The 17,379-nt window shown below is 39.3% G+C and overlaps 1 protein-coding gene across 1 annotated transcript in view; it reads right to left on the bottom strand.

Annotated features, from left to right (window-relative positions):
- Positions 1-4,377: 4,377 nt before the first annotated feature.
- Positions 4,378-17,379, bottom strand: part of ZNF704 (zinc finger protein 704) — a 276,320-nt gene continuing 263,318 nt past the window's right edge. Inside the window, exon 9 of the mRNA XM_007520149.3 lies at positions 4,378-17,340. Coding sequence (XP_007520211.2) covers positions 17,229-17,340 — 112 coding nt within the window. The 3' untranslated portion in view covers positions 4,378-17,228. The remainder of the gene's footprint in view (positions 17,341-17,379) is intronic.

Here is a 17,379-nt window from a genome sequence, read left to right as displayed (position 1 = left end):
TCCAACTGGGATTCTTTAAAAAAAAAATTTTATAATTATTATTTTTAATTTTTTATTTATAAAAAGGAAACATTGACCGAACCATAGGATAAGAGGGGTACAACTTCACACAATTCCCAGCACCAGACCTCTGTATCTCATCCCCTCCCTGATAGCTTTCCTGTTCTTTAACCCTGTGGGAGTATGGACTCAAGATCACCCCAGATCATTGTGGGAAGCAGAAGGTGGAAGGTCTGCCTTCTGTAATTGCTTCCCCGCTGAACATGGGCATTATTGACAGGTCGATCCATACTTCCAGTCTGTCTCTCTTTTTCCCTAGTAGGGAAGGGCTCTGGGGAAACGGAACTCCAAGGCACATTGGTGGGGTTGTCTGTCCAGGAAAGTCTGGTTGCATCCTGCTAGCATCTGGGACCTGGTGGCTGAAAAGAGAGTTAACATACAAAGCCAAACAAATTGTTGAACCATCACGGATCTAAAGGCTGGAATAGTGTAGATGAAGTGTTGGGGGGTTCTCCATTTTGTAGGTAGCTAGTAGGCATATTTTAGTTATATTTCAAAGGGCCTGTAGCTATACTAATTTTTTTTTTTTTTTTTGCCTGAGCCTGAAATCTGATATGCACGTGGACCCAAGTAATTGTCTAGGGAAATGATGTTTTCTTGGAAAAGGTCAGAAAGCTGGATCAGAGAAGAGAGTAGCTCCCTAATTTGGGAAAGGCGTATAAATATTGTTGTCTGTAACTCCATCAATTTGATGTCATCTGGGGCCCATAATTAGCTTAGGAGCCTGTGTGACCTCTACATCCCTCTAGATCTGAGCTCACATTCTGTAGTCATGAGTAGGAACATTCCAAGCCACCCCAATATCAAGACCCATCTTCCTCAGGTGTGGCATAGAGTATGTTGTCCAGCCTCCCTTCGGAGGATGGAACATTCTCTACCATTGTTGATACAAGTTGAGGGCAAGGTACTGTGGGGGCCCACAAAGGGGTCTGTTTTGTTGTTCCTGATAGAAATGACCGTCAACAATGGAGAGAGGGATTTATTCAAGTTCTAGGCCCATCATGTCTGTTTGGGAATCTCAGGACTCCCCGACTAGGGCCCCAGCTCCAACCGGGATTCTTATGCTGGTCCTTGTGCCTTGTGCCATGTGTGCTTAACCCGTTGCCCTATCGCTGGCCCCCTCAGACAGTATTTTTAGTCCACCTCCATGTTAGCTATCAAGCTCAAGCAAACATTACTAAAGTCATTGGAACATACTCAAAATAAACTTCCTAGCTTATTTCCACCCCAAGATCTCTAATTTCATCTGCTCTATGCCTACTTTTTTGGCTCCTGTTTATTAAACATTTTGTCAGGCTTTCTATCTTAGTGTCTTTTAGCCATCAAGTTGCAGATGCTTCTGTGATTCCATTCTGACTTCCCTGGGCAGATGACTTCACCAGTGTGTCCTGGAGCCTCACCTCTCCAGAGCCCTACCCCACTAGGGAAAGACACAGGCTGGTGGTATGGTTTGACCTGCCAATGCCTATGTCCATCAGAGAATAAATTACAGAAGCCAGAACTTGCACCTCCTATATATATCCCATAAGGAATTCTGGTCCATACTCCCAGAGGGGGAGAAATGTTAGTGGAAGATAACCAGAGGGTTCTGAACTCCAACTCTATCAGGAACTGGAGAGAGAAGAAAAAAGAAGGGCATTCAAAAGTAGTAATAGGTGTAGGTGTGTGACTTAGAAAGGAAGATAAGGCAGGACCATATGGAAAAAATGGGCAAATTGTAAATATGGATAGTTATAGAAATAAGTCAACTCCTACTTGTGACCTTGGTAGGATCATTACAGTTTCCAATGAAGGGAATGGAGACACAAAATTCTAGTGGTAGGAACAATGAGGAATTATACCCATATTATCTCATTTTTCAGTAAATCAGTATTGAATAACTAATAAAAAGTCTATTGTGAATTTTAGTGTCCTGGCACATAATGAAACTGTACCCATGTATCAGTGAATATATTGTAAATTACTACCCATTGGTAAAAAAATAATAAAGAAATATCGGTTCCATCGCTTCTTCTATTAATTAATGCAATAGTAATGACCAGGACCAATACAGAAATCTTTTCAGTTTTTCAGAAATCTTTCAGTTTCTGAAGCAAGTCATTTTATTTTAGAGGGCATCTTTTTAAAGAAATTAGAGAGACACTGCTAGAATTTGAAGGCACTCATCTTGGGTCTCTGAGGATTCCAGTAATTGCATGCTTTGGATTCTATATATGTGATTCTTTCCTGTGCTTGGTGATTTGGCATTTCAGGTAAACTTCACCGTAACCCCTCTGTGGAGAAACTTCTCTGACCCAGCCAGGAGGCCACTGAGCCCTTCTCACTCTACCCGACTGACTGGTCAAGGAGTAATTTGTTAGTCAGACAAATTTGTTTTTTTGGAGACCAGGCGGGTGGCGTAGCGGGTTAAGTGCACATAGCACAAAGCCCAAGGGACCGGCGTGAGGATCTCAATTCGAGCCCCCAGTTCCCCACCTGCAGGGGGGTGGCTTCACAAGCGGTGAAGCAGGTCAGCAGGTGTCTTTCTCTCCCCCTCTCTGTCTTCCCTTCCTCTCTTGATTTCTCTATGTCCTATCCAACAACAACAGCAATAACATTAATAACTACAGTAACGATAAACAACAAGGGCAACAAAAAGGAAAAAATGGCCTCCAGGAGCAGTGGATTCGTAGTGCAGGCATGGAGCCCAGCAATAACCTTGTAGGCAAAAAAAAAAAAAAAAAAAAAGTTTTTCTCTCGTGTTATTATTCTGATTATAAGGGCAAGTCTTAGAAAGTTTGAATCGGGGTCAGGTTGTGGTACACCTGGTTAAGCACTGACAGTCGGTGTGCAAGGAGCTGGGTTCAAGCCTTGGTCCCTACCTGCAAGGGGAAAGCTTCATGAGTGGTGAAGTAGTGTTGCTGGTGTCTCTCTTCCTCTCTGTCACCCCCTTCCCTCTCAATTTCTGTTTCTATCCAATAAATAAATAAAGATTAAAAATAAAAAAAAAAGTTCAAGTCACTTGCTAGGCTATTTGTCTCTGTCTTATAAAAAATACTACGGAAATTTGTGACCAAGTTTGTTGAACTCCAGAGTGTACTACTTTGCTGTATATCTACATATGCTTTGGTTTGTAGCTAAATATATTAAATACTAGGGGAGGATCTTTGAATAGTCTTGGCTCCAAGATGGACCTTGCTTTTCCTCTGCTTGTCAGGTGGTGTATACAATATGTAGCTATAAGAACCAGCACAGGGTGAGTGGCTAACAGGTCTGGGCGGTCACTGCAAGGGAATGGATTTGAGTACTAATTCATTTACTGGGAGTGAAATGTTGACATGGGGAAGAACTCTCTTTGGATTTCAATTTTTTTTTTTTTTCTTGCAATGACAAGTCAAGCCCTTTACCCTCTGTGACCTTGTCTGGGCTACAAGCCAGTTATCCTAAAATAAACCACTCCCAAATAGAAGCAGGTACACAAAAACTTTTATTAAGTGGAAGTCAGACTTCATGGTAATTAACCAGTTACAAGTGCATTTAAATTCATGTGTAGACATTGCAGAAGACAGAATGGTCTTATTGAAAGTCCAGTGTTCTGGCTTGGCAAGTGTGAGTGCAACCCAAGGTAGAATCATACACGCAGTGTATGATTGACCTGTATGATACAGGTCAATGATGATATCAGACTAGAACACCAAATTCATTGTTACAGCTAAGCATTACAGAACATGAAAGTCTGTAGACCAGAAGACTATTCCTAAAGTGATTCTTACAATAAGCATTTATTTCTACTTAAATGCTTCCATGGGACCAATTGCAGTAGATTCTCAACTTTGGGGGTGGGGGGTGGGGACAGAGCCACTGGTTTATATTTATGGTTAAATGGGCCAGAAAACTGTCAACATTCAGTGGTCTTCCTGATGCCCATTTTAGTCAGAGGTCAGCTGTCCCTTTGGAAAAATACAGTTTAGCTTTGTTTAACTGGTGTGGACATTTATATGGTAAATCTGGAATCTGAAATTTTCTTTTGCTTCAATTAGCACCAGTTCAATCTATATATATATATATATATATATATATATATATATATATATATATTTTTTTTTTTCTTTTCTGGTGTTAAATACTTAGGAAACATTTTTCTTTTAAACTAACACACAAAGTCCAAACAACAGAAAGCAAAAAACATTTTTTTTTTTTAAAGAGAACAGCATTTAGAAAAAACAACATCATTGAAAACATTCAACAAATCTATGTACAAAGTGCCAAAAGTTGGCAAGAAGCATGGCTGAGGAACAGTCATGTCAAAGGTTTATTATCCTGAACTTCACGGTTGTATTTACAGTCACATAGGTATTCAGTAATGTAGTATCAGAATATCAGAATTTGGCTAAAAATCATATAAAAAGACATACCCCTGCCCCTAGTAACTTCTCAATAGGTAGCAGACACATCCAGTATAACCATCAATACCAGGTTTTAGAAGTGTATTTCTCCATATTCTACACACACATTGAGAAACTTTCTCAATGGACATAGAAGAGAACCAGGATAGCAGAGAAATGGAGTTCTTTATTTCACATTGTCAGAGGAAGGAAAGATTTGTTTTCCATGCTGAATAGCAATGCATTGACTAAGGATCAAAGGTAAATTATTAAGTGGGGGGAGGTTCATGGAAATACAAAATCATCAAGAGGGTCAAGGAAATGTTTGTATATTCTATTTGGACTTTCCAAAATATAAATCTTTATCGCAAGTAATTTTGAAAATAGAGCAATATTTTGCTTTACTAGATAATATTTTTATATGTTGTTCTTTGAAACTATATAATCAAAAATCCTTTGAAGAATATACTTTTTCTTAGATTAATATTTAAACAGAACAAACACAACCTATTAACCAATGCCTCTCAAGTCAACTTTATTTACTTTTGCATGTGTATTCAGTGTTGCAGGAATAACCATCTTTAAAGAGCTGGGTATATTTTTATCACAACCAACATTTCCTAGTTATACTTAAGAAGTAAAATACAAACCATATGGCATGTCTTCACCTTAATGACTAAATTTATTTAGGGCCTGAAGTCTCAAGGCATTGTTTTTAAAGACATCAGCTAGAAGAATATAGATGGGAGTCTACAGCCCCGGAATGATATGTTTCATAGTTTATTTTGGATAATTTGCTGCTGTGATAAGTCTCTGTGAAAAAAATTTACTTGGATTAGATGTAAAATACACATTATTTTTTGAAAATGCATAGTTTGTAGTTTTATACATTCCTTCACTAATATTAAAGAGTTTTGTAAGTAAGTACTTACCTGTAAATGGTGGTAAGGTTGTATTTAAAAAGATCTCTACAAATTGGATAGCATTACACATTGCTTTTGAATTACTGCCCAGTCAAAAATTAATTTCTGTCATTTTAGTAGCAGGACTCCTCTTTCTCTTTAGTCTTTCTCTTTCACTAAAAACAATGCTTTCCACTGAGAACATTTCCACTAAATACCCTATTTTGAATATTTCATAATTCAATTCTAATGTCTTAGATTTTGTGTAATTCAAAAGATGGCTTAATTTTGAAAAGCAGAGTTTTTCTTTTTCCCTTTTAAAAAACTTATTACAGATTAAGGGCAAGAGGGGTTTTTGTTATATATATAACTTTTTCTCTTAGCCCCTTCATTTGAGAAATATGACCTTAGTCTACTTGGCAGTGTCATTTAATGATAGTCATAAACCCTTTGGGACCTAGCAATTTTTTTTCTTATCCTGAGATCTTTTTTCCTAAGTATATAGATTTTGATAGATGAAATACATTGGAAACTACACTAGTGTCTGGTTATTCCAGAGAACATCATATTTAAATGGCTGGCCATCACCAGCTATGGATTAAAAAAATAGGAATTTTAGGCATGTTGTAGGAAAATACTGATTAATGGCTTAAAAAAACATATATGATCCATATTCCAGCTTGATTTTTACACCTGGAACATTTTCGTTATGGAAGGCATGGAACAAGTATGTTTTGGGGGTATAGAGTTCTTCCCTAAAAATCTAAATCTACTCTAAAGCTTTCCACCAGTGATCACAGAGCTTCCCCAATGAAGATACTTTGGAAGAAGGGCTTCTATATCATCACAGGGCTTGGTCAAGTCACAGTCATTGCTTTCCAATTAACAGAATGTGTGGGGAAAGCCTAAGAAAGAAAAATAAGGTCCTGTAATCTGTGGAGTGATGCATTCTTTTTCTGGCATGGGGTTGGGGGAATTTATAATTATGTTACACTATAGATCCCTGAGGGGGTGATTCCAACTCTGAAGCTGCTATCTCCCAAACTCCACCTCCTTCCTCTTGGTCTCAGTTAGCCCTGCCACAAGTGGGGGTGGGAGGGGAGTGTCCCTGGCTGAGGGTTAAGTGCTTAACAATTTAAATGAACTGGAGCCTTCCTTATTTGAATTTCCATAAACAGAAGGGCTAAAACAATTATACCTTTCAGGAGCCACTTCCTTTTCATATAAGTGTCTTTTTTTTTTTTTGTCTTCCTCTCATAGTTGTGACCAGAGGTCAGGGCTTGGAGTTATTAAATATGATGCTGATCTTATAGTTTTGTATACCATAATTCAATCACCAATAGAAATGCTTTAAAAAAATTATTTCTGCAAGTAATGCCATTTGAATTAAAGGGATGCTTGGAATCTGTAGAGCACTTGTGTAGTAAGAAAAAAAAAGTGAAATTATTATCTTCAAGTACTACCTTGATGGTTGTAATCATTTCATTATTTCTCACAGCTGAAGGGACAGTGGGGAGGCTGACTTGTCTGAGGGGCTTTGAGTCAAAGTGAAAAGATTAGGTATCTGTCTTGTCAGTATTCAGTGAGTCTGAAGGTTGTAAACTCATCAATCTGCTCTTTGAAAGATCGCCCTTAAAACTATCCAGACAGATGGAAATTTCCCCTTTAAGGAAGGAAGGCATTAGCCTCACTGACTGAGCCCAATATGTTATTCATGGGATACTCAATCCCTGTGGACTTCCATTTCACAGAAATCAGCTGCACAGATGCAAGAGTGTTTAGTCTAGAGTTTAGGGACAGGCTGGCCTGTAGCTCAGGGAGATGAAGGCAGGGAGGACAGAATAACATTTAAATCTAGCAAATGTGAAGTAGACACCAATATGGGGAAGCCAAGCCTAATAACTGGGGTTGGGATTTTTTTTTTTTTTTCTCTCTCTCTCTCTCCCCATCTCTCCCTCTCCTCCCCCTCTCCATCTCACAGATTAATTTCTTCTCCAAAGTGATGACCTTCCCTCTGCAGTTGGGCATATAGAAAATCCAGAAGAAAAGAGATGAGCTGCTTTCTTCTTCTTGTTTTTTTTTCATATTTAAAGAAAATGTCTATCTTTAATGACAGCACTCTATTTTCTAATTTTTAGAATAAAAAATGTAGGGAATTATCCATAGTTAGGAAATGTAACAGTTAAGTAGATTCAAGAATTAATTTTTAGTATTTTTTAATATAAAGAAACTTTCTGCTAGGAAGCTTGCAGTTAATCATAGTATGGATGGCACCCATTGTGTAAAGAATACTTTAAGCAAAACAAAGCAAAGCAAAACAAAACAAGGACTGTAATTTATCCTGTCACTTTTTCCCAAAATCTATAGTTACTTTCCTTTGAAACGATAGCTGTCTTCTTGTTTGCTGAATCTTCAGTTTCTTTAGATCTTGCTACTGTCAAGACACTGATGCTGAGTATTATAAAATGTCTTTTTTCGGAGAGTCAGGTGGTAGCGCAGCAGGTTAAGTGCATGTGGTGCAAAGCCCAAGGACCGGCGTAAGGATCTCGGTTCGAGCCCCTGGCTCCCCACCTGTAGGGGAGTCACTTCACAAGTGATGAAGCAGGTCTGCAGGTCTATCTTTCTCCTCCTCTCTCCATTTCTCTCTGTCCTAGCCAACAATGACATCAATAACAACAATAATAACTACAACATTAAAACAACAAGGGCAATAAGAAGGGAATAAACAAAATAAATATAAAAAGAATGTCTGTTTTCCCCCTAGCAGAGAAGGAAAATGCTTATTTTCTTTTCCAGTACTGTATTTCTTTAGAAACATAATGAACGTATCAATTGCCACAAAGTCTGTTAATAAAATAGGTGGCAGGCCAAAATGATTTAGGTCCCATAACTGGTAAACTAACTGGAGAATGGTAGGATGAGACCTATGCATGAATTGGGCTGGCTTTTAATTGCTCACAGTCACAATTCTTAGTCACTGATAATGTCAATTAGATTGCCATCCTATCTAAACATTACTTAACCATATCACCAGGTGTTTCCAACTTTGAGCTGATAGACTTTTTTGACTGGATCATTATAAGCTGCGTTAAAAGTTTCTGGCACCAAATTATGTTTGCATACACAAGAAGTGTTGCATGTAAGCAGAAAAATAATTTGCTCCCAGGGAGTCAAAACTTTTACTCAGACATCAAATTAGCTAACAGGCTCCTATAATTAACCACTTAAATAGCTGAAGCTGAAGGGATAGGAACAGGGTAACCACAGTAAAGGGATCCACTTGAGGATAATTACGTTTGTATTTAACAAAGTGAATTAGTAAGCTCTTACACTCTGAAAGTCCTGAATGGAAAGGATAAGCAGAGTACATGGTGGGTCTCTCTGGTCTTCTCAGGTGGCAGAGTCATTCTGGAAGAGTAAGGTCTAAGCCAACCTGTTAATAAATCTTTTTTTTTTTTTCCCTCCTTGCAAGCAGTAGTGAGGCTGCCTCACATTTGAAAGGAAACTTGGTGATACTAAATATTCCTACCCTTCACTTGGTTCTTAAGAAGGTCAAATAGCGTTAGGGTTATAATCAAAAGGGATACATTTTATTATATATGCAGAAGTTAGTGTTATCCCAATACCATCTGGTTGGGGTGGTTTTACTCTGCTTTTAAATGTAGTTCAAGATAATCTAATTCATCCCAGTGAAGGAAGTGACATAAATTTTTTTCCCCATGATACAGTATATTTTTTCTTTACCTCAGACAAAGATACCAAGGAGTTCTATGTGAGAAAATTCCATTTTGAGGTTAGTGGACATTTCAAAATACCTAGGTACCAGCCAGTTCTGAAGCAGATATTTTATCATGTCAAAGATTAAACAACAACAGCAACAACAAACCAATTTCACACTAGAACAAAACTGGTGGGACAGGATGGAGCTAGAAGAAATGTGGAGGGGCTGGCAAGCACTTTGGCACAAGGAGGCAACGTGTGCTATCTTTAAACTGCAGGGCTCCTAGTTGCCTTCTCTGAAGGCACAAGCTGTTCTCTGCCAGCCCCTCATCACAGTGGTCACGGCAGTGAAAGTAGTTAAAGTCAGGATTACAATGATCCAATGCTTTGGGGCATGGCCTGGGCACAACAGAAAGATAAAATGAGAGAACTGGATACTATTTCTTTTAAAAAAAATTTTAAAAATTAATTAATTTGTTATTGGGTAGAGACAGAGAGAAACTGAGAGAGAAGGGGAGACAGAGAGGAAGAGAGACAGAGAGATGCCTGCAGATCTGCTTCACCGCCTGTGAAGCGACTCCCTTGCAGGTAGGGAGCTGGGGGCTCGAACCGGGATCTTAACCAGTCCTTGCACTTTGTGCCACGTGCACTTAACCTGCTGTGCTACTGCCTGACTCCCTGGGTAATGTTCCACTATACTTTCATCAGAGGCAAAGCTAGTTTAAAGATATTTGTCTTTTTTTTTTTTTTTTTGTCATGACATCTTGGTTATATTTCATCATCTCTTTTTCTCCGGTTACTTCTGTTTTCTACATCTCTCCTATAGAGAAGAAGCATAGCTGAAACTATAAATAAAGTTTGACCTAAAGATATTTCTATATTCAAGTCTTATATGACTTATTTCTGGGGAGAACTGACTTCTTTCCCTTCTTTGATTTTAGTTGTCGAGACAATGCCACTATGTGAATTGGTGGGGCTGAGGAGGAAACTTGACATGATGGCCATGGAATGTGAAATGTGATTCCCAATACCTGGAACTGGTGGCCAAAGGCTGCATCTACCCACATGTGGATTTTCTTTGGTCTACACAGTGTTGGTCAAGAGTCTGGGTTGGTTGTCAACATTTAAATGTCAGGTAATACCATATTTCCAAGTCAAAAGATCAAACAGCCCTGAGCCAGATTCTTGAGTGGTTCTGATTGTCTAGAGTTAAGTGTGGGGTCCTTGTTCAAAGGAGGCATGTATTGTTTGGTTTCCACAAACGCTACCATTTTCAAGAGTCTCTCTGTTTATTGAACTACTTATTTGCAGAACTTGCCTGGCCCTCTAAAGCATCTGTTATCTACCATTAGGAAGCTTCTACTTAAAGATGAAACATTTGGTTTCAAACCATAAAGCAAAAAATACTTCTTGAGGACATTAATGCTTATTATGAAGATATTCCAAGAGAATGAAGACAGAGATTTGTAGACTACATCATCTCAGAGACTGGGAGTCACTCCTGTGTCTGTTTTCCCCTAACTCCATGCATCTACTCTTCCTGTATGCAAATTCCAAAACCTATTGGGGTCTGTTGGAAAAGTCATGATGTACTTACCTATAGTTTTCATTTCATTTCTTTTTCTTTTTACCAGAGCACTGTATAGCTCTGGCTTATGGTGGTATGGGGGATTGAACCTGGGACTTAGGAGCCTTAGGCTCTGTGCCTAAACATTATGCTGTCTATCCTCATCAATATTTTATTTAATTTCATTTTTACCAGAGCACTGCTCAGCTCTAGCTTCATGTATTTTTCTATGCAAAAATAAATGACTAGTTTATGAGATCCCCAGATTTGAAAGAGAGATCTGAGTGACTCTCTGACCACTTCATAAAAGTTTCCCAATGGGTGTGTGGCCATTCTATCCCAGCTTTTCTTTTGAAGTTGTCTGCATATTTGGCTAATTAGTCTAGCTTGTGAATTGCTAAAATCTTAGAAAGAAAAGATGCTTTCTCATTTTAACAGTGAGTGGGCTAGAAATAAAAACAGTACAGCACTATGAAATGCGGATTTGGCAAAGTTCAGAATTATTTGTGCAGTTAATAAACTCTCCATGGCTCCCCTCCTTGTTTCCTGATTCTTGGGAATATAGTTACTTTCTTGATTTCAACCTGGTATGTCTGTGAAAGTTTTGTGAAAATCAGACATTTGTTCTGATAAAGAAATTAAAATTAGTGTAGAAGAAAACACTACTGATCACCTGAAAATTCCCCCTGGCTTACCTATCATGATTTTAGAAAATTCTACTGAACAGTATTTGCCAGATAAAAACAAGTTTGTGGTTCTGGTAGGCTGAGAAGTAAACTTGTTTTGGTGACAGTCTATTATTTTATATTAGATAATTTACAAGACTATTTTTTCCCATTGTCTAAATGCATCACTATAAAAAATTTAAAGATTTGAGTTATATAGGATTCAAGTGATAGAGGTCTTTCTCAAAAAAAAAAAACTCTGAAAACACACTGCTAGTGATAAAGGGAGTAACTGTTACCATCTTGATTCTCTTGTAGTACCCTTTCCATCAGTTTTATTTTCCTATCTTTGCTGCAGAGGGTTAATTGAAAAGATATGCATCAAAACAGCTGCTGAAAAGAGGCATAGCCCTTTGTTTGGAGAGCAGGAATTGCTTATAATATTAACACTTCCTGTCTAGCAAAATACTGTATTTTAAAAAATAAGCTACAATGTATAAAACCAAGGTCATTTCCCACAAAATGTTCATGTTCTCTGTGATTACAAAACACAGCATCCTGTAATACTTGAGAACTATTAATGCTTATTATAAAAGTGTCATAGTTCTTAGAATTGTAGAAGCCTAAACAGTAGATTCTTGTCTTATTTGGAAAATTAAGTTATAATTACTATTGTCTTTAAGATTACATTTTGACACAACACAATACCATTGTGATTCTCAGCCCCACAAGAAAAGTTATAAAACATGAGATTGTCTTAAAAAGAGGAGCTATTTACAAAACATCTGGACCAGAAGTGAAAATTTCATCTTGATTTCTGGTCCAACAATAGATACACCATTTAAAGCATGTACTGTATCAAATAAACTTTTTTCAAAGTCAGTCACAAGAAGTAAACCAGACAGTCTTAAATACACTTTATGCTGTCTTCTCAACTGCTGTGCATTACTTAGTGATACAACTGATGCCTAAAAGTGCTGATCTCTTATTTTCTTATGTCTGGTTTGATTAGTTACAAGCAAAAAGATACAGTGAAACAGTTCCAATATAGAAGGATCTCCATGGGTCTGAGGAGCAGGGAGAGCCTGTATGCTGCCAGGAGGGTTATTTTCTTAGAGAAATAAAGTTTCCAGTTGACCCATGGGCCCAGTACATCCTTTAAAAAAACCACATCCTCATTCATATTCATGAATCCTGCTGTTTCCACTTATTGGTATGCACAGATTCTTCCCTGCGTTCATACAGGTCAACACTACACTTGATGTAGTTGATAGAAATTCTACAGGGTCATGAGAAAAAGCAGCATCTTGTCTACAAAAGTCCATGGAAGTTTGTTTCTTAACATGCTATCAAAGCAAAATGCACATCTTCACTGACTTCAGCCTATAGAAAGATTTCTGCTTATAGCTAATAGGCAGTCACCAAATCAGATGATTATAAAAAGGAACACCAAGACTTCATATTCACAATTACATTCAGAAAAAGCCTCCTATGAGTCTATAAATACCCACCAGGGTCTGCACCTATGGTTCAAATGCCAGTTTTAGACTTAGATCAGCTACAAAATAGTGTGTTTTCATAGAGCACTCCTCTGTCCCTCAAAAGTCAGTATTAACTGGCTCACATACATCTGTCTTGAAATGATAGCCTGTTCATAATATTTTTTTTTCTGACTAGAAAAGATTCTATGAACAATTAAAACCTCCCTAGTCTTAGGATCCACCAGATTTCTTTTTTTCACATACTTTTAAAATTTCCCTGAGGAAATGAACATTATTTACAGTATTTTGCTACTATTCTCAAGAGTATTCTCTCCTATATGTACAATTCTGGCCACATTTTTTTCCCCCAGACCAAACAAGTCAATGCTACACTTTCAGTTTCCAATGAAGTCTGAGGAGGGGAAATGGATTCACTGTCTTATTTGGAACCCAGGGGTTGCTGGCTTTAGTGTGACACCAGAGAACAAATTTAAAGCATTTTAACTCAAAATTTGGTAAGGGTGTTTCAGTTTTGCAACATACAGGTAACCCATTTCCTTAGAACCTTTTGAACCCAACTGTGATGGGTCATTCTCTACTGAAAAATTCCATTTGCATTAGACTTAGCAAGGGATGGTCTTTAATACACAGCACCTTGTTGGATGAGTGAAGTTACTGGCAGGCGCATTGCAGCTGCACATGCACACTGCTTGTTCAGAAACCCACTGCCTACTTTCTGACACAGACTTTTGCCAATCAAGGCAGGAGAATTTCCAGCAAGTGAGGTGAAGAGAAGTCTGTGACCACCAGAGATGTACATGGCAGACCTGCACTGTTGGTCTCCCCTTACAGTAACTTGTTCCATGTTTCAGGTGGGGAGGGGAGAGAGAGAGAGAGAGGGAAGTAGCTCCCTTGGACTGGCCAGGGAAGTCACCACCAAGAAGATGATGGAGATATGTGTCCTTTTGTATCTCATATCTGTCCCCCGATCCACCTGCCACTGGATTTGTTCTCTGAATTGTCACACTGCCCTCCTACAAACTGGTGCATACTTTCTGGGCAGAGCTTTAAAAACCACTGTCTGATGAACAGTGCTTGCTACAGGGCTACCCAAGAAATACCTGCCTGTCACTTATGAAATGCTGTCTTTTCTGAAGGAAGGACTATCAAAGGAGTATAAAGGTCAGAAGATACCACAGGCCTTACTTAGAAACACTTTGTGACCAGAATCCATTGTATTGCTACTCCTTTTGCACAGACAGATAGATCTCTGAGAGTCTGTGGGAATGCCTTTCCCACTCACTCTCCTCTTCATCTTACCAACCGAAGACATGAAAGAATGAGGGACCACAGAGATGGCACAAAATGCATGTCTGGCTTAATTTGGCACATTTGTTTCACTCCAAATAGGTAGCAAAATAGCTCTACTTTAAAAAGGTTTCAGCATTTACAATCAGCAGCTGTATATTACAATTCATAACTTTTTGGATGATTTATGAGAAGCTTAATTCATTTGCTTTAAGGCCAGTCAGGAGAAGCTTGATGGCCCCTAGTTACTCCATGTCTTCTTACAGGGTGTGGGTGTGGGTGTGTGTGGCAGGGGGTGGCAGCTGCAGATGATATTGAGGGTCTGTGTGCACCCGAGTGCCAGACAAGAGGGTGCACAGAGCCCCAGGTCCCCATAAAGGTGGGAGTACATGTAAAGAGGGTTTCAGAAAGCAGAAGAAATTCCAGGGAAGCCACATTTAATGTTCCTCTTCTATATTCCTTGGGCTGAGCTTGACTTAGGCCAGAGCTCAAAACCACCCTTGGATTGAGTCTCTGTGTGGAGAAGCACAGAGTTGTAACCCAGAACTGCTCCCCAGGAAAAACAAAATCTCTTTCTCTGTGTGTTTTAAAGTTTTGAGAGATGGGAATGAGTATAGTCCTGAAGCATTTCAATATTTTTTGATTACTAACTTAATTCAAGCATCAAGGGTCAGGGAGCTTTGATGAAGAGGAAATCAATCCCCTGCTTCAGATCTGCACTCTGCCCATCATTTACATACCTGGGGAACCTACTGAAATAGCTGGCTAACCCTGACTTATTGCAGCTACTGGGCAACGTGTCCCATAGCTCAGAATCTCTGTAGCCAAGACAGAACATACACTCACAGTAGAGAGTACCTGTCGGTGGAGCATAAGACACCATTAGGTAGAAAGGACACGCTGGAGTAGAGGCTGAAAATACTTTCTCCCATTAAAACAATGCCCTTTCATGGGACGGCAAAATAGCTCATTTGGATAGTGCACTTGCTTTGCCATGTGCGTGACTCAGATTTGAGCCTAGCCACCACCGCACCGGAGGGAGCTTAGGCATTGTGGCATCTTTCCCTCTCTGTCTGTCTTTCTGAAAAAAATCAGCCCAGAGTGGGGAAGTCTTGACAAGGACAAATGGAATGTCCTTTCTTGGCTGACCTTGTGTACTAAAACATCTAGTGTAGCTGAGGGTGTGGCTAGTGTTCAGCGATAATGATGATTAAAATTACAAAAAACTCTTCTGCTCTCTTGAAATAAAGGCTTTTAAAGAAAATATAAATTTAGGAATACAAGATCTTTTCTAAGGGATAATGTTTAAAAAGTCATCTGAGAGGTGAAAAACTAAAATTGTCAAAATACACGAATGCACAGCCTGTGGGTATTCCAACCCAGAACCTCATCCTATTTTCCCAGCTTATAAGGAAAGAGCATCTGTTATTCTTAGATGACTCCTTTCTACTCTTTACAAAAAAGCATATGTACAATCTCTAAACATAAATTAGACTTTTCCTCTGTGCAATTTCATTTAACATTCCTATGGCTGATTCTAAGCCCTCACCCCAACACAGTGCATCCTATAAGGTGCTCTTACTTCTTTGTATAGGTATAGGAGAAATAACTCTTTAGCAGGGCATCTGAGAAAGAGAAGAGGCTTACTTACAGGGCCTGACAACTACTCACCTCTCCCTGACACAACTACCAGCAAAACCAGAAAGCAAGTAAGTATACAAACAAACACATCAGGCTAGAAAGCCTGAATAGTGGAACATAGCACAAGCCCCGGTCCTACCAAACTGAGAGATTCCCATACCAATATGCATTTTCCTTTTGGTGTTACGTATGCTCCTTTCTGAGTGAATTCTTCGTGAATTCCTCCAGTATTTTCTTAAGAAAAATAAAAGTTTTGGGCCTTCCATTTGCCCATCTAATGTTTATATTGTCCATTAACCCATCTCCCAGACATGCTAAAGCATAAAACCTATGAAAGTGCACTCAGGATGGACGTTGGCGAGTTGACCTCCCGTGATTTTTCTGAACATGTGGGACGTGACGCCAAGGTTGTGCTCTGCTGCCTAAAGCAAACCTGCTGGGAGAGTTTGGAGTTCCTCTTTCTGAGGCTAGTCAGTGGTAAAGTTTTGAGGGAAGGCCAAGTGACCATTCACCTGGCAATAACTCAGTCAGATGAGTGGTAATAAGCAGCTTGCTCAGAGCTGTGATTTGCATCACATCCCTGCAAGGAGCTTTGCAGCTTACCCACCGAGCTTTGCGTCCCAGTTCTTGATGGAATGGTGGTAGAGTGAAACTTAGTTGTGCCACCTCTTGGGCAAAGGCTTCTTCGAAATCCAAGGAAGATGCCGAGATGTTTCCCAAAAGTGTCAGCTGGATGTTTGGAACATGACTGACCTGAAGTCTGCTGGTGATTTCCACTGTCACTCTTTTCTTGTTTCGGCTATTTGGCTCCCACAGCCTAACACCTCTACTATGGTTCAGTGGGGCCATTCTTCACAACAAAGCAAAACAAAACAAACAAAAGATAGAAAAGATACCCAGAGTGCTGCACTTCCTTGCAAAACACATCATGATGTGCATTGCTCCAAGAAGTCAAATGGAAAACAGAGAAAAGACTATTCACAAGGAAAGCAGATACTGTTCTTTGTTCAAATGCTACTGGGTCACATGTAGCTTCTCTTTTGAAATGTCAAAAAAAAAAAAAAAAAAAAAAACCTCAGAAATGGTATATATATATTTTTTCAGAAAGCTTATCAAAACATGCCTCTTTTCTAGGTAAAATGGGCTTGGTTGGAACCATTGCTATAGAAGTCCAGCTTCCTGACTTAGATAGCAAAAAAGTTGACTTTGCTTTTCAAGGAAAAAGTTCAGCTGTGGTTGCTTGAGGTTGAATTCTCAGCAAGACCTTTCTCTTTCCATTCCCTCCCTTCCTCCTTTTCTTCCTTCCTTCCTTCCTTCCTTCCTTCCTTCCTTCCTTCCTTCCTTCCTTCCTTCCTCCCTCCCTCCCTTCCTTCCTTCCATCCTTCCTGCCAATGGTTATGGAAGTTTCTTTTCCTGAAATTTAAGTGCATCTTGTTTGGCAGAAAAAGTGCTTTCCCAAACCTGCAGGAGAAGGCAAGGGCCAGGGTGACTGGGCGTTGGCCCCACTGCTCGTGGGAGTTTCAGTCAATGAATCTCTGGCAGGCCTTTTTCCAGCGGCAGGCAGTGCACCACATGTCTCGATTCTCCATGCCATATACCTTCCTGCACTTTTTGCCCTCTCCTCTGGGCTTCCTGCACAAAAGATAAGGAAAAAATGGATTCAGTGGGAGG

Source organism: Erinaceus europaeus, chromosome 1, assembly GCF_950295315.1.
Source record: "Erinaceus europaeus chromosome 1, mEriEur2.1, whole genome shotgun sequence".
In the NCBI taxonomy this organism is placed as follows: Eukaryota; Metazoa; Chordata; class Mammalia; order Eulipotyphla; family Erinaceidae; genus Erinaceus; species Erinaceus europaeus.
Note: the sequence above shows the minus strand (reverse complement) of the source record. Positions and strands in the feature narration are given on the sequence as shown.